General features: G+C 41.6%; 1 protein-coding gene across 1 annotated transcript in view; it reads left to right on the forward strand.

Annotated features, from left to right (window-relative positions):
• The first annotated feature begins 244 nt into the window (after nt 1-244).
• The window catches only part of SPATA16 (spermatogenesis associated 16), a 117,116-nt gene continuing 95,247 nt past the window's right edge, over nt 245-22,113 (forward strand). Inside the window, exon 1 of the mRNA XM_077827197.1 lies at nt 245-859. Within this exon, the coding sequence (XP_077683323.1) occupies nt 245-859 (615 nt within the window). The remainder of the gene's footprint in view (nt 860-22,113) is intronic.

Raw genomic sequence — 22,113 nt, forward strand, 5'->3', positions numbered from 1 at the left:
AAAGATATCCTTTGCCAACAGCTACCAGACAGTATCTGACACCTTATTTATTGCCATTTGCACAGAATAACTATGCAGTCTATGATAAACTATGTGCTAACTGCTGGTGAATGTTGACTGGTAATGCTGCCAGGAGTAGATGTGCTGAATAAAACACTTACTTGCATTGTTTACTTTGCAGCAGTTTAGAATTATAAACCTTTCCACATTTTCTCATAGGACATTCTGCTTTCTTCAGTGAGTCATGGAGTCAACAAGCAACACAGGTTTTGGGAACATCATAAACAAGGGGTGCCAAAATGAAACCTCCCCAAAAGCAAACACTAGTAGGGAGCCAACCGTAGCAGCCAATAAACTGAATGATATTCCGGAAGCACTGCAAGAGGTGAAAAAAACCCCTGGGGAAACAGCAGTAGAAAATGTAATGGAGAGAATAAGAATGGCAAAGAATGGCAAAGAAAAACAAAGTAATGATTTAGACAGAGCAGGACTTAAACGGAAATTAGAAAGTGAAGAAAAGCCAGCTGTGAAAAAAGACGCAAGAATGTTAGAGCTTGATAATCAGTTAGCCACAATGCCTCGGCCTCATATTCCTCTGAAAAGTCTAATGGATGTGGAAATAAAGTTGGTCTACATTGATGAGGAGGATATTACATATGAGTTCGTTGGGTCCATGGCGTCTACCAGCACACAATCAATGTGTCGAGATGTTGAAATAGTAGACACTCTGAGTGCACCTAATTTCAGCTTTCTGCCACAGATTGACAAATGGCTTCAGGTAGCCTTAAAAGATGCCAGCACTTGCTATAGACAAAAGAAGTATGCAGTAGCAGCAGGGCAGTTCAGAACAGCACTTGAGGTATGGGATTAAAGTAGTATAGATTAATGGTAGAAAACTATGAAGTGCAAGTCTATGATTGCACTGAGTGGTTCTGACAACATCATAATGAGCAATGGTCACAAAACTCAAGTGTGTTTATGGTTTCATCAGAATCTTGAGATGTGATTTCAGGCCAAATCTGCAAACGAAGGGGTATACATAAATCCTGGGGTTTGTGAGGCATTATAATAAACGCAACAAAGCTCAAGTGATTTGTGGTGTTAACTGAACCCTAATGTACTGGAATATACTCTATGAGGGGAAAAATTCAACTGCTAGGATAAATGCATTGTTCCTCTATCATACTCCTGTATCCTACAGAGAGCAAGGATGGATTAGTGGTTAGGGCATGAGCCACTCCAAAGACTTGGGTTCAAGTCCCTACTTTGCCACAATGTGGCCTTGAGCAAGTCATTCTCTCTGTGCTTCCGTTCCCCAATTCTACAATGGGGATAATAGTACTTCCATTCTTCATAGTAGTGTTTGTGAGGACAAACACATTAAAGCTTGTAAGGTACTCAGATACTGCAGTAATAGGGATCCTATGAGTACCTAAGATTGATGTTTCTCCTTGTTTGTTGCTCTTACTACCCATCTTTAACCCCAACTTTTTCCTGTTGCCTTATGAACAGATCCGTGTTAGGCTTATCATTATTATTATGGCTATGTGAACAATAGTTATTTTGATTCAGTGGCCAAACCAAATTAAAAAATAATTATGGGTCAAACTAAACACTTTTTTCATTTTTGACTTTTTCAACTTAAAATTGAAGCAAAATTCAAAACAAAAAGTTGTTTAGAATCAAAACACTTTCTTTTGAGAATGTCAGCACAAAATGTTTTGATTTGAGGAGGAGGGAGGAGGGAATTTTTTCTTTGTTTTTCAAACAAAACAATTCAGTGAATTTGACACAAATCTGTGAAATGTTTCAGTTGACCCCAATCTGCATGTAAAGTTGTAGCTGAAAAAATTCACCCAGCTCTAACTGTTATGTCCTTCTTGTGGGGGAATGTGACATCAGAGGTAAATAAACCAATTATCATTCTCCGCTTTTTCCCTTGATGCATTTGCATCTTATTAGTTAAAAATGCATCATCATATTTTTAATGAAAAATCAAATCTTTGGATGCATATCTGAAAAAAAATATATTTTGATTCATATTCCACTCACTGTAACTGGATTAGAACTACAGAAGAAAAGTGAACCTGAATTATCTGAAATCCCCCACCTCTTATGCTCCCATTTACTGTATTCTAAAATTCTTATGTTCATCTAAATTACTTTCATGTACCCCATTGTGATATTAGATGATTCACTGTCATTTCTTGCAAATAGAAACGTGTACAGATAACAACTGAAGGCTGATGGACCACAGTGAGTGAGAAGAAAATAATTCTATATTCCCTTATACCATCCAGGACAATGGGTACAGATCTGCCTTCCAGTAGATGGAGACAGGAGTAAAGCAATATTTTTGTGATGACACTTGTCCCATAAAAGGAAAGGATCCTGCCCAGTTGTTTTCCCCTTCCAGCAGATATGCCTGTAAATAGCTCTTTCGGTGGCCAGGCAGCAGTAGACTTTATTTTTTTCACTAAAAAATTATTAAATTATTACTTTTAATCTGATGATTTCTATCCCATTCTTCCAGTCACTTATCTTCTGCTGGGATTAGACAGGCTGTAGAGTGCTTTGTAGGGAAGACTGAGTTTGTGTGAAGTTGTGTTTTGCTATTATGTTCCTTAGAGCACTCTATGAGAAGGTAACCCCTGGCTGCTATGTGTGGTCCTTTTTCTCCTCATTATCAGGGATCAATTTGCTAGACAGCAGTCCTCTGTGGATATAACCCAATTTTTCTCAGCCAGCTAAGAGACCAGAGCTTCAGATTCAGTGAGGATTGCAAAATCTCAGCTATTCCAGACACAAAAGAAGTAAGACCTTGGCTAAGATTTTCAAAATTGAGAGATGATTTTGAGTGACTAGTATTCCTAGTGGCCCAAGCACCTTAAAGGAATCTAATCTTAACAGAGGGTGGATGCTCTGCACTTTCTGAAAATCAGGCTCCCAAAATTAAAGTTTCCCAAATCCCTCATCACTTTTGAAAATCTTGGCCAAGTTTGTGAGTGAGGTACCATAGTTTCACCAATGCTATAATAATTTCCTAGATGAATGGAATAAAAGGAGGAATTCTCAGGGCTTTAATACGAATACAGTGAATTCTATTGGAAGAGAATCATAGAATATCAGGGTTGGAAGGGACGTCAGGAGATCATCTAGTCCAACCCCCTGCTCAAAACAGGACCAATCCCCAATTTTTGCCCTAGATCCCTAAATGGCCTCCTCAAGGATTGAACTCACAACCCTGGGTTTAGCAGGCCAATGCTCAAACGCTCAAACCACTGAGCTATCCCTCCCCCCAAGGAAGAGAAAAATTGTGAAATCTTTAGAAAGCCACAGCATTGCAAAGTTATGCCCAGATTTCTTTGGTGCTGCCAGTCTCAGTTAAATATATTGGAAATCCCTTGTATTATAACCATGTAATTCAAACTGTGACAGTAGAAGTCATGGTTCATAATAATCTCATAATGGGTAAGGAATTAGACGTAATCAGATTTTAGTTTCCCTGACGTGTTTCCATAATGCTGCTATAAAACCGACATAATCGCAAAAAAGCACCAGGTTTTTTTACATCTTTATCAGATTGATGTACAGTCTCTCTCTCTCTTGCTCTCTTTCTCTCTTTTAAACAATGAAAGATAACAGAAATTGGATTACAATTGCTGGGAACAGGCTATGATAAACTGTTTGCTTGTGTGCAGAATCAACCTTAATGATGTCATCAGTCTCTCTTAATCATTAGTGATTAGCCTGTTACACTTATATCATGCTGCAGCCAAAGGCTGCATCAAGAGAAGTGATATTATAGCATTTTGAAAGTAGTGTCTCCAGAAGTTCATATAGTTGCCCTATAAAGATTGAGTGATGGCCACTATCCTCACAGATAAGGCAACAGCCCAAGTTAGTCTTGCCTTTTTTTCCAATAAGTGATGCAAAATCTCACCCATAAAGGGCTATTAAGAATTTGTCAGCTAGAAGTCTTACCTAGCCTTAGGCTCCTAACTCATATTTAGACTCCGAAACAAGTGGCCTGATTTTTGAAAGTGCAAAGCATACAGCAGCCACTACCTCTCCCCACCAAACCCTTTAGCTTCACTGAGCTATCATCTTGGCCATGATCTTTTAGAATCATAGAATCATAGAATATCAGGGTTGGAAGGGACCTCAGGAAATAATCTAGTCCAACCCCCTGCTCAAAGCAGGACCAATCCCCAACTAAATCATCCCAGCCAGGGCTTTGTCAAGCCTGACCTTAAAAACTTCTAAGGAAGGAGATTCTACCACCTCCCTAGGTAACCCATTCCAGTGCTTCACCATCCTACTAGTGAAAAAAGTTTTTCCTAATATCCAACCTAAACCTCCCCCGCTGCAACTTGAGACCATTACTCCTTGTTCTGTCATCTGGTACCACTGAGAACAGTCTAGATCCATCCTCTTTGGAACCCCCTTTCAGGTAGTTGAAAGCAGCTATCAAATCCCCCCCTCATTCTTCTCTTCTTCAGACTAAATAATCTCAGTTCCCTCAGCCTCTTTATCAAAAAGTACATAGATTTCTACTATGGCTTCATGAAGGAGGACAGGAAAATGTTAATTCTACATAGAAGTCATTAAAAAAGCAAATTATTTTGAGGGTGATGCTTATTGACATCTGGCCTAGCTTTCCAGTTTCTAAGGACTAATCTCAGTGGACTGATATTTAGACCCTTATTTTAGGCACTTTACTGAGCAAATCAAGGTAATTGGAAGTTGTAGTTGTTTAACTCATCTCTTCCTGGAAATGTCCACAAAATTTCTCCATGCTTTATAATTATGTGCAAAAATATAAGTGTATCAGAATAGCCATACTGGGTCAGACCAATGGACCATCTAGCCCAGTATCCTGTCTTCAACAGTGACCAATGCCAGATGCTTCTGAGGAAATGAACAAAACAGGGCTATTATCACATGATCCATTCCCTGTTGTCCAGTCCTAGCATCTGGCAGTCAGAGGCAAAGGGAGACCAAAAGCATGGGGTTCCATCCCTGACGGTCTTGGCTAGTAGCTATTGAGAGACCTAACCTCCATAAACTTACATAATTCTTTTTTTGAACCCCATTATAGTTTTGGTCTTCATAACATCCTTTGGCAATGAGTTTCACAAGTTGACTGTGCATTGTGTGAAGAAAAGTACTTCTTTTTGTTTGTTTTAAACCTTCTCCCTATTAATTTAATTGGTTGAGCCCTGCTTCCGCTTGGAAGGACTAAATAACACTTCCTTATTTACTTTCTCCACACCATTCATGATTTTATCATATCATATCCCTCTATCATATGCCCCCTTAACTTTCTCTTTTCCAAGCTGAATGGTCCCAGTCTTTTTAAACATATGGAAGCTGTTTCATACCCTTAGTCATTTTTGTTGCCCTTCTCTGTACCTTTTCCATTTCTAATATGGCTTTTTTGAGATGGGGTTACAAGAACTACGTGCAATATTTAAGGTGTGGGTATACTATGGACTTATGTAGTGGCATTATGATATTTGCTATCTTATAATCTATACTTTTCATAATGGGTCCTAAAATTCTGTTAGCTTTTTTGACTGCTGCTGCACATTGAGTGGACGTTTTCAGATAACTATCCACATTGACTCTGTGATGGGGCACCTGCCCACACTGGGCTCTAAGTGGTTAATAGAGCTGAGGGAGGCTGCACAGGAGGCAGCCAATCAGAGAAGGGCTGAGGGGAGCAGCCAATTACGGCCCAGCAGGGCAGAGCAGCTTCAGTCACTCATAGAATCATAGAATATCAGTGTTGGAAGGGACCTCAGGAGATCATCTAGTCCAACCCCCTGCCCAGAGCAGGACCAATCCCCAACTAAATCATCCCAGCCAGGGCTTTGTCAAGCCTGACCTTAAAAACTTCTAAGGAAGGGGATTCCACCACCTCCCTAGATAACGCATTCCAGTGTTTCACCACCCTCCTAGTGAAAAAGTTTTTTCCCAATATCCGACCTAAATCTCCCCCACTGCAACTTGAGACCATTACTCCTTGTCCTGTCATCTGCCATCACTGAGAATAGTCTAGATCCATCCTCTTTGGATTCACCTTTCAGGTAGTTACAAACAGCTATCAAATCCCCCCTCATTCTTCTCTTCCGTAGACTAAACAATCCCAGTTCCCTCAGCCTCTCCTCATAAGTCATGTGTTCCAGACCCCTAATCATTTTTGTTGCCCTTCGCTGGACTCTCTCCAATTTTTCCACATCCACATCCTAGAGCTTGAAGAGGGAGATGGACTGGTTGCCTTTCAGGCTGAAGGCAGCAAGCACCCTGGATACAGGGTGCAGGCAGAGACTTGGGCAGATAAAGGCAGCTCCTGGTGGGCTGCAGGGATCTGCAGGCTGAGGCCCTGAGGTGAGGGGAAAGAGGGTGCTGGGACCACAGGGAAGTGGCCTAGGGAAATCTACCAAGGAGTTGGAGGGGGTGCAGCAAGCAGCAACCTTCTACAGAGTCTCCACCCCCCCTCGCCACTGGGAAATAGCAAGACAGACTGCAGTCGCAGCTGAGAGAAGTGGTTGGACAGGGATTGCAGAGACGGCCCCAGAAGGGGGGAGCACAGTGTGTGGCATAGCAGAGGGCTGTGTCACTGAAGAGGACACGGTGGTCCTTGGAGGGACCTCGGTCCAGGTGTAGAAGTGACAGGTGGAGCACCACCAGAGCAGGGCACACTGGCCCGTATCGGCCATGAGGAGGTGCTGGAGTGGTGAGTCGCACCCAGTTACAAACTCCAAGATCTCTTTCTTGAGTGGCAATAGGGTCTAAATTAGCTATCTCATTTTGTACGTATAGTTCAGATTATGTTTTCCAATCTGCATTACTTTGTATTTATCAACATTACATAAGAATGGCCATTCTGGGTCAAGAATGGCCATACTGGGTCAGACCAATGGTTCATCTAACCCTGTATCCTGTCTTCCAACAGTGGCCAATGCCAGGTGCTTCAGAGGGAATGAACGGAACAGGTAATCATCAAGTGATTCATCCCCTGTTGCCCATTCCCAGCTTCTGGCAACAGAGGCTAGGGACACTTCAGAGCATGATTTTGCATCCCTGCCCATCCTGGCTAATAGCCATTGATGGACCTATCCTCCATGAACTTATCCAGTTCTTTTCTGAACCCTATTTTAACCTTGGCCTAACAACATCCTCTGGCAAGGAGTTCTGCAGGTTGACTGTGCATTGTGTGAAGAAATACTTCCTTTTGTTTGTTTTAAACTTGCTGCCTATTAATTTCATTTGGTGCCCCTAGTTCTTGTGTTATGAGAAGGAATAAATTACACTTCCTTATTTACTTTCTCCATTATTTGATAGACCCTTGTCATATCTCCCCTTAGTCGTCTCTTTTACAATCTGAAAAGTCCCAGTCCTAATAATCTCTCCTCAGACGGAAGCAGTTCCATACCCCTAATCATTTTTGTTGCCCTTTGAATTCCATCTGCCATTTTTTGCTCAGGCACCCAGTCATTCAAGATCCCTTTGTAACTCTTTGCAATCTGTGTTGGACTTAACTATCTTGCATAAGTCTGTATCATCTATAAATTTGCCATATCACTGTTTACCCCTTTTTCCAGATCATTTAGCAATATGTTGAACAGCACTGACCCCAGTACAGACCCCTGGGGGACTCCACTACTTACCTCTCTCCATTCTGAAAACTGACCATACATTCCTACTCTTTGTTTCCTGTCTTTTAACCAGTTACCAATCCATGAGAGGACCTTCCCTCTTATCCCATGACAGCTTACTTTGAATAAGAGCCTTTCCTGAGGGACCTTGTCAAAAGCTTTCTGAAAGTCCAAGTACACTATATCCACTTATCACCCTTGTTCACAAGTTTGTTGACCGCCCCCTTAAAAAATTCTAATAGAGTTGTGAGGCATGATTTCCCTTTACAAAAGCCATGTGGACTCTTCCACAACAAATTGTGTTCATCTATGTGTCTGGTAATTCTGTTCTTCACTATAGTTTCAACCAGTTTGCCTCATACTGAAGGTAGACTTACTGGTCTCTAATTGCCAGAATCATATCTGGAGCCTTTTTTAAAAAATGGATGTCACATTAGCTATCCTCCAGTCATCTGGTACAGAAGCTGATTTAAGCAATAGGTTACATACCACAATTAGTAGGTCTGCAATTTCATATTTGAGTTCCTTCAGAACTCTTGGGTGAATACCATCTGGTCCCAGTGACTTATTACTATTTAATTTATCAATTTGTTCCAAAACCACCTCTATTGACACCTGAATCCGGGACACTTCCTCAGATTTGTCATCTAAAAAACTGACTCAGGTGTGGGAATCTCCCTCATATCCTCTGCAGTGAAGAATGTAAAGAATTCATTTAGCTTATCTACAATGGCCTTGTCTTCCTTGAGTGCTGCTTTAGCACCGCGATTGTCCCATGGCCCCACTGATTGTTTGGCAGGCTTCCTGCTTCTGATGTACTTTAAAAAAAATGCTGTTAGTTTCTGTGTCTTTTGCTCATTACTCTTCACATTCTTTTTTGGCCCGCCTAATTATAGTTTTATACTTGATTGCCGATAAGTTAATGAATATTATGGTTAAGAGTTTTCATGCACGTGGGCCAAGAAATTTAATCTTATGGTTCCCAAAGCAATTGTAAGTAAGACACTTGGCATCTCAAGTGAGTCTCCAACTTTGAAACAATCACAGATACTATTCAGATTTAAGGAAATAAATTATTGTTTTATCCTGACATTTGTTTATTTTGAGTCTGAGGCACTAATCCAGAAAAGTATACGCCAAGCTTTAAGTGCATGAGCAGTTCCATTGGAATCAAGTGCTACCATAACACAAACAATAAATAACAATAATAGCAGTTATTTTGTTTAAAATATCCTTTGCACACCTACCTATTTGTTTGTACAGCATCAACACTCTTCTGTCCCTGTTTTAGACGCGCCAGCACTATCCTGGTATTTCTCAGAGAATGTCCTATGTACTAACCTGATAATATATTTGCACATGTAAATGTTGATTTTGAAAATCTAAGATGTCACATTTCATCAATCAAGGAAAAATATTAGGAGAAGAGGAAAATTGAATTTCTTGTCTCATTCAGAGACTCTTGTATATTAGACAGCATGCTATTGATCACCACAGATGTAATAAAAGTGCTGTTATCAAGAGAAGAATAAGTTGCTTTTCACCATTTCTGTACTATTTATCAGCCATTAAAATAACCAGAAAGGATTTTTTGCTGCATTACACTTGATCTGGGGTAGGACAAAATAATGCTTCCATGGAGAACTCTCATCAATAGAGCTTAAGAATTAAGTGGTTTCTGCCACTAGCAAGGAGAACACCTGAAGAAATTGGGGCACTACTCCCTGTATCTTGGCAATATAGTATGTGGAGAGGAAAGTGCTGTAAATTCACTGAAGTTTTTAGAGTGGTAGCCGTGTTAGTCTGTATCACCAAAAACAACGAGGAGTCCTTGTGGCACTTTAGAACTAACAAATTTATTTGGGCATAAACTTTCGTGGGCTAAAACCCACTTCATCAGATGTATGAGTGGAACATACAATAAGGAGGTATAAATACACAGCATATGAAAAGATGGGAGTTGCCTTACCAAGTGGGGAGTCAGTGCTAAGGAGCCAATTCAATTTAAGTTAGAAGTAGGCAATTCTCAACAGTTGACGAGAAGGAGTGGAAGTCACTTTTGTAGTGTTAATGAGGCCAATGTAAACAAGGTGGCCCATTTCATACAGTTGACATGAAGGTGTGAGTATTTAGCAAGGGGAAATTAGTTTTTGTAAAAACAACGAGGACTACTTGTGGCACCTTAGAGACTAACAAATTGATTTATTTATACCTCCCTACTGTATGTTCCACTCCATGCACCTGATGAAGTGGGTTTTAGCCCACGAAAGCTTATGCCCAAATAAATTTGTTAGTCTCTAAAGTGCCACAAGGACTCCTTGTTGTTTTTACTTCAGTTTTTGGCGTCCATCTGTTGGAACAGAAGGAAACATCTGGATTGCTATGAGAAATAACTCTTCCGCTTCAGCAAGTGTAACACTGACAGATTCCGGTCATTGGCAGGCGGGATTGACCCTGAGATCTCTGGAGCTTAGTGCATGAGCCTCTACCGTATGAGCTAAAGGCCAACTGGCTCTTAGCACGCGCACACAGACTCTCTCTCTCTCTCTCTCTCTCTCTCTCTCTCTCTCTCTCTCTCTCTCCACCTCACCCCCCCGCCAGCCAGCCAGCCACTAGATGGTACAGAACACCACACCCAGGAGACATGTGGGTTACACAAGCTCTACAAAACCCAGACTTACATATGTCAAAAAATATTGTTGTAGACATTTGTTAATAACTTTGCAAGAAACATGGTACGGAGGCGGGGGGGCAGGAGGGGAAGGGGCGGGAAATGGGTCAAAAGATCTGATCTTAAATTAATCTTCCCAGCATCAGAAAGTGTAAAAATACTTCATAAACATCATGCTGTGTCATACATCTTTTAAAATTTTACACATTACACTCTGTTGTCCTGAAAATATTTTTCGCCTAGTCATTAAACCAAGAAATGAAAGAAGCTAAGAACGACTCCGTTACTTAATAGCATAGAAAGAATCCCACAGTATCACAGTACAGACAATATCCAGAGAAGCGTGTGTCTCTGGGATATGAAATTCATCCCACGAGTGAGGTGAAGACCTCAAATAAAGTGTGATTAATTCACAAGAGTGCGATAGTGGTCTTTTTCATGAGCTGGAATATTTCCATATTCCACAGATGGCCATTATGGGCTCTGCGTCTATGACACTGAAACAAGCATTAGTGTCTTTTTTTTTTTTTAAGTGAACTTTCTGATTTTAGATTAACCCTCTGTGTGACTTGCTGTTGCCTTGTGAAACAAGCGTTTGGCAGGGACACCCTTTCCACCTTCTCGACAACACCATCCTTGAAGGCCAGACATTTGGGGAGAGAAAATTAAGGTGGTAGGGTACAGTGGACATAATTACAATTAGGCAATAAGATCGAACATCGCCCTCCATCATGTGGCTTATTACATACCTTCTATGCAAAATGAGGCAGGAAGCAAAGATGAGTATTTCCTAAGCAGCTGCAACACCTACACAAAACAGAAGGTTAATCTGAAATAGCATGGTCAGAGAATGCCTGCTAGGCACATCTGGCCCTCATGGAGACCATGTAGACCCCCTCTGCTGCAGTGGGTACTTTGGGAGGCATTGAGCACAGTGTCTGCTAGAGCTCTTAGGGCGTGCAGCCACTGCACCATGCTTGGAGATATATTGGATATATTCTTTTCCTCAGACAGTAAACTTTTACTAGATGCTTTGGAGGGATAGGAGGCACCCATTTACTGCCTTCTCCATGTTCCTTCCTGTGCCTTTTGGCATGTCTTGTGTCCCAGGGAGTACGCAGGGGACTGCAATTGTAGCTGATTCATGCACAGGCATGAAAGAGAAGAGAGGGCATCTCCATGTTATTTCCCCCAACCCCTCCTCATTGTGCCCTTGAACAAGCCAGCCACAGTCTGACCCCTATGAATTGAAAAATCCCATGGGCTGAAGCTGGAAATTCAGCCTCTGTAATGTTTTGCTTTTCAGAGCTGAATCAGACCCCTAAGTTATTTTATTATCATCATCATTAAGGCAGCCAGTAGGAACCCCATCCAAGGATCAAGGCCACATTGTGCTAAGCGCTGCAGAGACAAAGATAGTCCTTGCCCCCAGAGTGCTTAGAATCAAGATGCTGAGCTTATACTCCAGTCGTAAAGTTTTCATCCTCCACTAACACAGCTATTCCTTAAATGTACACATTGAATTTAACTTTCTTGAAGAAAGGCCTCATAATCAGCAGTTTTTCTCTCCCTATAGTACAATCATTATATTTTTAGGCCTCAAAGCCAAGAAATTGATTTTTTTTTCACTGCCGCTTATTGTCTTTTATTGCTGTAGAAGATTTTGATCAGGGATGTGAAACTTACCGATGGATCAAATCTGGTTAGTGGAATGGAGTGGGATTCTGTGATAATGATCCATTTGGGCATACCCTTACCTTTTCATCACTGAATTTGAATCTTTCTGTCTTCCAGGCATTTCTAGAGTGGCTATCACCATGGTAGAGCTAAAATCTGCACAACTATTTGTCCACAAGGGATCTCACTCTGCCCTTCTCCTTGTTTGAGCTGATGTTACTTCTTTGGCTTACACAGTGCTTTTCCTCAAAGAATACTCTGTGTGAATCCATAAAAGAATGTGCTTCCCCAGCCAGACTTGTACAGAAGCAAAATCCCTATCACAGAAGGGACAGAGCATATTTTGCTATCATTTCAGGGCCAAAGCAGATCAGTCAATTTATAATTAGTTCTAACTGGCATCTTTACATGCTATTAAATTATTTACCTGGAGGTGTCAGGCATTCAAAAGCACAAACTATTTTCCTATTTCCTTGGAAACATTAATAAACAAAATAATAACAATTGTACAAAAAGTCACCCTTACCCGTCACTTACAGCTGAAACTTCCACTGCCCTGTATGACTGACGGGTAAATGTATCACTACCAGTGAGAAACTAAGATGTGGTACATATAGTGGACCCTCAGTAGGCATCATACAGAAAAGGAAGGATGGTCCAGTGCTTAGGGTACTAGCCAGAGATATGGGTTCAATTCCTTGTTGCCACAAGGTTCCTGTGTGACCTGGGGCAAGTCTCTTAAAGTTTCTGGCCTCCTGGAAATCAAAATGGGGTACTTGTACTTCCCTGTCTCACAGGAGTGTTGTGAGGATGAATATATTAAAGATTCTGAGGTGCTCAGATACTACAGTAATGGCAGACAGAGAAGTACCATATGCCAAGCTTATGATACGATAGCAGGTAGTTGAGTTTGAATAGACAGCTTAGAGATCTTGCATGTTGAGGAGCTTCTTTCCTACTTAGTAAGCTGGAACCACAGCTAAACTTTCCTGATTGTTGCACAGAAATGCAGTGGGTGGATCCAACAATAAGGAGGACCCAGATATGGCTTGTGACTAATCTATTTTAACTAATATTTTATTACCTGCATTTATAAGCCATGCAACCCACTTCTGAGCGTGTTTTCAATATGTTCAAAAACACCACTTAGTAGTGATTCACCAACAATTACGAACTGGCAGGCAATTGCTAGATTAGTCACAATCACCTCAGTAATGTGAAAGGAACCCCAAAACACCAACCCCACCTAATTCTATAGGCCTGAGTTACTGTCTGCCTAAGCCATTGCACAGAGGCCAGGGTCAGTGTGTGAGCCTTGCACTATGTTAAGTACTTTTATGGCTCTATCAATATATTATCTGAGCGCCTCACAGATACTAAGGCAAGTACCTTCACTATACCCCTATGAGACAGGGAAACGTAATTGTCCCTACAGTTACAGATGGGGATGTGAAGAGAGAGATTAAGTGACTTGCCCAGGTTCACACAGGAAGTCATTGACACAGCCAGGAGATGAAGCCAGCTCTGCTTTGGCTCAGTTCAGTGGCTCAAGCATGAGTCCATGCTTCTTCCTAGAATCAAGGTGCTTCCATAGAAAAGCTCCCCGTCACCAGTGTCTGGGAATTTACATGCTGGGACAATTAATTAGAGCACCTGGGCTGGTGGCTACTGTCTGGAAGGTGCATAATAGGATTACACAGGGCACGAGGATTATTGTTTAATTTGTGACTGTGGCATCTCATGACTGGAAGCAACACTGATTGAAAACATGGTGACATTCAGCTTAATTTGTAGGGAGAACTCCTATCTGGGCAAGTATGCAGAAAGTCCAGACATCAACAGCACAGATTAAATAGCACAGGCAGGTGGTGGTAATGGTAGGGATGTTATGTGAAAGCATTTTTTACCTGAAGAGTCTTTAAATCAAATCGCTGTATACTTATACAGGCTCCTCTGAGAAGAGAGCTGAAGATGCAGGCTGAAGTGGGCACTCTGAGTTGGCAAGTGTTCATGGACTGATTGGAAGGTAACTTTATCTGTGCGGACAGTTTGGAGAAAATGTGTTATTAAAGTACTTTATTTCCATTTAGAGATTCACACCAGCACACCCAGACAGCAGACAGTGACAGCTCTTACCAGACCCATTTGTTATTTTACACTCTCAAAGGCTGAACAGGAGTAGGATGAATATAAGAGCTGAAAAACTGTATACCCATGAAGCAGACAATGAAAGGCATAGGTGGGCGTAATCAGATTCTGGATGCTTTTGGGGAGGGCTTTGGTTTTGCTTGTTGATAATGAACGTGAGATTGCCAGGTTTCTAATACCTCATGCTGACTGCAGCATTCAGAGCAAGACTCTCTTTGGAGTTTACCCCACCACACGTTACTGGAATTGTGGAAGTAAGAGGCTGGCTGTGCAGCTAACTTTAGCTTGATATGCTGAATACTGCTTGAAAATAACTTCCGTAAATGGTTGCTTTTCACCAGTTCTGGCGAGTTGGCCATCCAAGTGAAACAATTACTTCTGTTTCTCACCGATGTTGCCTTAGGACTGGGTTTGGTGCACTGAGATGTGTGAACATTTGTGTATAGTGGTAGAGTTAAATGCCATTGTGTCTTTGGGTGGGATTTGAATGAAGAGAAGGTGGGGATTGGTGTAGTGAGAGTGGGATTTGGCTGAGGGCAAAATGGTCAGATTAACAGGAAAGGAGTATAAATTGAGGGGCTGCATTTGGCTGGACTGAAAGTGTGGGATTACGTATCCAGAGACCAGAAGAAAGGAGGCTGCAGGAATCAAGAGAGGAGAGAGAAAAGCTGAAGAGGACCCCTGGGTTACAAGCGTGGTTGACAGGATAATGATGTAGCCAGCAGTAACAGAGAACAGAGAAATTTGCATTTCCTTGCACTAGTAGGGTGAATCTGTCCCTTATCTGGACTAACATATTAACCTCTCATGCTGTGGATATGTGATACTAGATATGGTAGATCAGAAAGTGCCATGAGACATTTGCAAGACAAGATGCTCTATAAATGAGATTTGATTGTACTGCTCGGACCGCAGTAGCTCCTCTGGAACCATCATGGTATATTGATTCAATAATATATTTTTAATTGCAGAGCTTGTGGGTTTTTGCTTCCCTGACCACACCTTTCACCTTGGCAATATTCGCATCTGGAGCATATTGTGAAATAATTATTCCTAATGAGGGTCACAGTTTTATAGTACTGCACACAGGTTAATATGATGGGGGATTCATTTCTGTAAAATGGATGACGTTTTCTGAAAACTTAGTGTCCTGATTTAACACTTCTGATGTAAATAATTTATGGTGACAGCACCAGCTGTATGTTACAAGTAGGATAGAATTTTGGATTGAAATTAGGAGAATAGACAAGCATGACTAAGGGGTGGGACTGCTGCAGGAACTGTATGCTTAGCTATTGTAGATGAGAATGTTTCATGCCAAGTTTATATATATCTATAATATAGTGTAGCAAATGACCACTGTCTTTTAACAACCAACTTGAAATGAACACAACCTGAAATGTGAGATCTAAGCATCCCCTGTGTTTTGTGGGCATTTGAAATCTGAATTTTGAAATGGCCCCCATCTTCATAGGAGACTGAACCAAAGACCCACATTCACATACCCTCAAATTTTGGGGAGCTAGAAATCTGGAGCTGAATTTTTTACTTTCAGGCCCACCCCGTAATCAATCCATTCACATAGTGAGACACACTAAAAGTTGTTATACAGTCTAGCTGAGAAAAGCACTTACACATGTGCTTCAGGGCCCTTCCGGAATAGTGATGCTTTCCTGAATGAGGGCTGTAAGTATAATAGAGAATCTTCCAGAGTTTTGCATGTCACAGGTGCACCTAGCTCATGGCTAGCACTATCTAAATAATAGACAATCATATCTCCATCTATACACTATACAAAACATCCATGGCAGAACAGCTTGTGCAATGCCTGGTGAATTTAGCTCTTCTTGTGTGACAGCTGCATACAGGATTAATAATGAATTAAAATTATATGACCCTTTCAATTCATTGTGCAAAAAGTTTTTTACACAAATATCATTAACAACAAAGGCAGAATTTTTGCATAGAATTCCTGCTCAGTTGACTGAAGCGATAACCCAAGATGTTGATATATTGTTGACCCGAAGAAGGAAAGTTGGGTTTTGAGCAATGATATCACTAAGAGCCAATCCTTTCCACTTTTTTTTTCATCCACGCTGATTGTTACGGGTTATACTATGCCACTGTTAATTAGTTCTTTATTATACTGATTTCCTATCATTTTGCTTGGAAAGTGAGGCTGAACAGAATATACTAATAGGTTTAAGACACTGTATTTATTTATTTATTTAGACAAAGAAATCTTGTTTATATGAAGGTTGTGGTGGTCAAGCCATAAACAGCAGTGGGTGCTGCCAAGTTTTGAAAGCTATTCCTGGAAGTAGCCTTCCTTAAGAGGCAATTCTTGGGACAAAATTGCAGTGTTAGAAGTGTTGGCTGATGGACATGCAGTATGATTTGGTGTTGTTGTAGGCCTCTTGGTCCCAGGATATCAGAAAGACAAGGTGGGTACGGTAATATCTTTCATTGGACCAACTTCTGTTGGGGAGAAAGGCAAGGTTTTGAGCTTACACCGAGCTCTTCTCCAACCAGCGGACCAAATTCAGTGGTGAATCCTGGTCACATGCCACCTGAGGCATGTTGCACATACACTAAAAGAAGTAATTCTCATCCTCAAAGGAAACCTGCACCACACTTTCAAAAGACGAGCCTGGGAGCTTAAATCATAACCTTGCTGGATACTAAAAATCATGGACTAGTGGCTTTATTATGTCGGTGTAGCAAGAGAGTTAAATCAGCTGGAAGAGCATTGCAGTGTGCACACCTCCACTGTTTTGATGGCACTCTTGAACACAGTACTTAGTGATGATAGTCTTGTGGTTAAGGCATTGGATTAGGATTTAGGAGATATGAGTTTGATTTCTTCCTGTCACAAACTTCTTCTGTGACCTTAGCCAAATCTCTTTATTTGTATTCCTGTAGCACCTAGGGGCCTCAGTCAATATGTGCTAGCCTCTATACATCCAATACATACAGTAAGAAACAGTCTTTGCACTGAAGAGTATATAATATAATTAATCTCTGTCTGTTTCCCGGCTCTAAAATAGAGATACTTCTTTTCTCCCAGCCTTTGTCTTCTCCATTTACATAGTAAACTCTTTGGCACACACACTGTCTCTTATTATGTGTATGTATTGTTCTGCAGCTATTCAGACACGGAGCATTATTGCTGGAAGTACTCTCCCTTCAGTGTACCCTGGGTAAGTATTCTTAGGTAATCTGAGACTATCTCAGTTTAAAAGTAAACCTTCTGAAAGTAAAAATACTGTCTATCATATGTGAAGGACATAAAATGATATGTTTCAGCTTTTTATTTTTTAATCCCAGAACGGCTCTAAAACTTCAACTGTTTAAATTGTTTTCTTCAACTTTATAGCACCTATAAAAATTCTAGACACACAAAGATTTCCACAGACCCAAAATGGTACAAAAATCTTTTGTAAAGAATACCTCAAAATTTCCCAGTTCAGCATTAAAAACAAATTGTGCTCTGTAACATAACTGGAAAACAATCTATGCAAAAGCTAAGAACCTTTCCAAGACTTCCTCCATCTTTTGAATGGTTTTCAAAAGGCCACATGCTTGCTGCAGTGAGTTGGGGTGGATTACCCAACACAAGTTTCTTCCAGCCTTGTTTGTATTAACACAAAAAAGTCTTCCTTACAATGATGGTAATAGCTATTAGCTTATTTAATTTACTGTTCATCTCACTAATGTCAGGTACTCTAAACATTTCAAATATTCAAACCACTCTGTTGTGCATAGACTTTTACTTTTGAAAATAGAGAATATTCTAATTGCAACACTGTACTTGGGACATTACAGTAGCATGTAGAGGCCCAAATCAAGATCAGGATCCCATTGTGTTAGCCACTATATAAACGCTTAGGGGACAGTCCCTGCCTTGAAGAACTTACTACATAAATAGACAAGACAGACAAAGTATTGTTACTCGCATTTTGTAAATGGGGAACTGGGGACCAAACTGATTAAAGGAGAGATTGTCATTTACATCCTTGAAAAATCTCCCCCTAAGGATATATGGCAAGTATATGGTACAGGTAGGAATTGAACCCTTGTGTCCTAGCCCAGTGCCTTAATGACAAAGCCATCCTTCTTGTCTATGTCAAAGCTTGTCTGGCAAATCCTTGTCTTTTTTTAAAGTAGTTTGACAAGGCTCATGCCTTCAAAGACTTTAGAAGGATTATAACATTGAACATGGTTTTTCAAATCAGCAATAAAATGAAACCTTGAGAAAGACACTGAATTGAAGAATTTCAGTGTTTGGATCCTGAATGATTCCCTCCTTCTCACTATCCTTCAAGAACCTGCAGTCTAGGGAGTAGCCTCAATTCTCCAATTCCCATAAATTTAACAGAGGTCACAGGATGACCTATTCAGCTGAGAAGCATTACCACTGAGAACCCCTATGATACCTTTACACTCACTTATGTGTGAACATAATTCTCTGAATCTTTTATCCACACATAGTGTGTCTTACCCATAGAAAGACTTCAGCAGATGTATACGGCACCAGGAGTAAAGTTACAAGTGATGAATTCTCTGATTTATAACTCTTCCTGGTAGCAAGATAATAGAAAATTGTAAGCTTATGGGTGTTGCAGAGTACACAACTTCTTCCAGCAGAGGCAAGAAGGGAAAGAGAAGATATTCATCACCCCTAAACTAAGGGGACGCTTGGTTGTATGACCCCTGTTGTCTGTAAAAAATATGGAGCTGGTCTCAAAACAATCACAGAAAATGAATTTTAAAGACCGTGGTAGCCTTGTAAGTGTTAAATTTCAGTGATGGTACATGAACCTTCCTGTTTCTAGTGTGTGTAGGTGCAAAATAAGATGAGACTATGGAGACACTTGCTTACAGTGCCACCTTTGTTATTTAAAGAGATGTCTTGGCCTGTTAATGTGGCTTAGCACATTCTATAAACAATTGAGTATTGCATCTAAAACAGATATTAGCTGGTCACAAATTTTGGCGGGGAGGGGATGGACAGAGAAGAAACCGAAATATGCCCAGTCCCACATTCTAAGGTTCTTGATCACAGTAATGTGCACAGTAGGCAGTCCAGAGTTGTCAAATCTGAACTCAGGTGGGCAAGGCCTCGGTGTACCATGATCCAGGCAGAAGTTACTCTTCTGAGACAGAACTTGCTTGTGGGTTAGTGCTCTCTTCGGGTCCTATAGATCATTTTCAGTGAGATCTTAGAGTTTAAAGGCACATCTCTGGCAAATCCGAAACCCTAACTCAGTATTGCCAAGCTCATGAAATCAAAACTCGAGAGTTGGACCCTCAAGAAGCATGAGATTGGCCCAAAAAAATCATGAGAACCTTTTCGCATAAAGATGGGACTTCATTTTTTCAGTCTGCCTTTTGATTTTTTTTTATCTCCCCCTGCCCATCCCCTGTGCGTCTTTCTCTCTCACACACTGTTGCCCACTCTCCCAAATCTATTGGGCAAGGTGTTTTTGGCCTCTGCTTCAGGAGCTGTCCATCCTCTGTCCCCCAGCGCCCCAGTCAGTTCAACCTCCACCCCTCCTGTTCTGTTGCCCCAGCCTCACTTCTGCTTTTTCTAGGGCCCTTCACCACCCTCCCCCAGGCCTGATGGGCTGCAGTGGGTCCCCTATCCCCCCCTCCAAGGGCTCTTCACACCCACTACCCCTGCTCAGACCAGATGCTGCAGAGGTAAGAGGGAGGAGCAGAGGTGTCATCCTGCTCATATTTCTCACAGGAAGGGAGTGGGGATTAAGCAGCAGAGCCACATTGGGCTGTTGGATCTCTTAGGGCACATCTACACTGCAATTAAAAACCTGTGGAACGGAGTCTCTGAGCCTGGGTCAGCTAACTTGGGATCACGGGGCTTGGGCTGCAGGGCTGAAAATTGCCCGGAGGCAGGTCTCAGAGGCCGTGCTCCAGCCTGCCCCCAAACATCTACACTGCAATTTTCAGCCCTGCAGCCCAAGCCCTTTGAGCCTGAGTCAGCTGACCCAGGCCAGCCACAGCCATGCTACAGGTCTTTTATCACCCTGTAGATGTACCCTGTGTTCCCTCCTCCCCCTGTGAGAAGGATGAGTGGAGGGGAGAGACTGTCAGCTTCTGGCAGGGCTGAACTTCATGAGGGGGTGGAGTTTCTCGCATCATCGCCAGATGAGCTCCAGCACCCTCTGAAATACCATCACTCATGAAAACATCATGAGAGTTTAAAGCTCGGTTGCAGTGATGTTGCTAAGCTACCACGAAAGCCGTCATTTGTTGTCCTCCCCCCGCAATTGCTTGGGACCAGGGTCTGGTAGCTTCTCCCCTTAGGCTGAGGGGAGGGGGTCTTTAGCTGTGGGTGGGCTTGTGCCCACCAATCCCCAATTCCCAATAGGTACCACTAAAGCTATCCTCTTAAAGAGATCTGTTCTGGCCAAGAGGACTGGCATATTACAATTACACTTCTGTTAAATTATTTTCTCTAAAGACATTGTTTTTCTACTGGATCCACAGTGTGTTTGTGATTTAATTTCAGTGCTCCCGTCCTAGGAATGGTCAACTAATTTATCCTAATTTCCATTTCCCTTTTTATGTGACACTAGAAAGTTATTCCATTGTCATGGTAACACCCTGTTAAATAGGAGGACTTGATGACTCTACTCCCGTAGATTGTCTCTGTAAACAAAAGCTAACTTTTGTAACGATTGTTTTGTTTCTGATATTTACGTGGCAAGGATTTGTAAACTTGATAATTTTTCCTAAATAAATAAAAAAGAGAGTTTATTACATTGTCTGTAGCTAAGGCAGTTTAGTACCAGCCCATCAGAGAGCTTGAAACGCAGTTATATCCAAATCAACTTCTTGTTCTTAAATTCTACCCATGGGTCTGAGTACCCTTGCTAAGCACTATTCAGTCCTAGGGTATGTCTATCCTGCAGGCAGAAACTGGCAGGGGTAAGTCTAAGAGCAGGTGCCTACAGCCTCTGGCTTGCAGGACTCATGCTACAGCCCTAACAATAGCTGTGTAGATGTTCAGAGTTAGACTCCAGATCCCGAGGTCCAGCCTCGGGAGCATGGTGGGCTTCAGACACAGGCTCTGAGACTCGCTACCACAGGTTTCCTCTTGCAGTGCAGATGTGCCCTTAATGAGCCGGTAGGCAGACCTACACCTCAGCGGCAGCCTATAGCTGGAAACTGGAAACTCAATGTGACTTTGTGGTTAACAAGCAGAATTCACTAGTTCAGTAATGGTCAGATTCAAATCTTACTCTTTCCTCCCCCATCCCAGGCACTCTGAGTCTTACCATCTTAGCTATACTATTATTATTATTTGTATTACCGTAGTGCGTAGGAACCCTAGTCAGGGACCAGAACTCCACTGTGCTAGGTGCTATACAAACACAGAACAGAATGATGATCCCTGCTTACAATCTAAATACAGGACAAGGGACAACAGATGGATGCAGACAGATTGGGCAATACTAGGAAACAATGAGACAATATTGGTCAAATATGATAGCCTGTGGTCTCAGCACACCAGCAGCCTAATTGTCAAGTTTTTGTAGGTATCATGGAGAAGAAGGATTCTGAGGGAGGATAATGAGTTAGTTTTGTGGATGTTTATGGTGAACTCCTCCCAAGTGTGAGGGGCAGCCTAGGAGAAAGCACGATGGTGCTTGTTTGAAAATATAACAAGTGGACAATGGAGTCTGGCATCATGGGCTGACCAGAGGCGGGAGTCAACAGCTTGATAGTGAATGAGAAATTATAGGCCTTGAAAGCTACAGTTTTTCCTTTCTCTTCCCTTTCTCATGCTTTTCTCTGTAAGCCTTCCCCTCATATAAGGCTCTTGCTCTTTAGGGCAATTCCACTGAAATCAATTTAAAACTCCTTCATTCTGTAGAGCACTCACTATAAATGTTAATGCTTCTACAAACAACCTTACAGAAAAGGACCATT

Source organism: Eretmochelys imbricata, chromosome 9, assembly GCF_965152235.1.
Source record: "Eretmochelys imbricata isolate rEreImb1 chromosome 9, rEreImb1.hap1, whole genome shotgun sequence".
Taxonomy (NCBI): domain Eukaryota; kingdom Metazoa; phylum Chordata; order Testudines; family Cheloniidae; genus Eretmochelys; species Eretmochelys imbricata.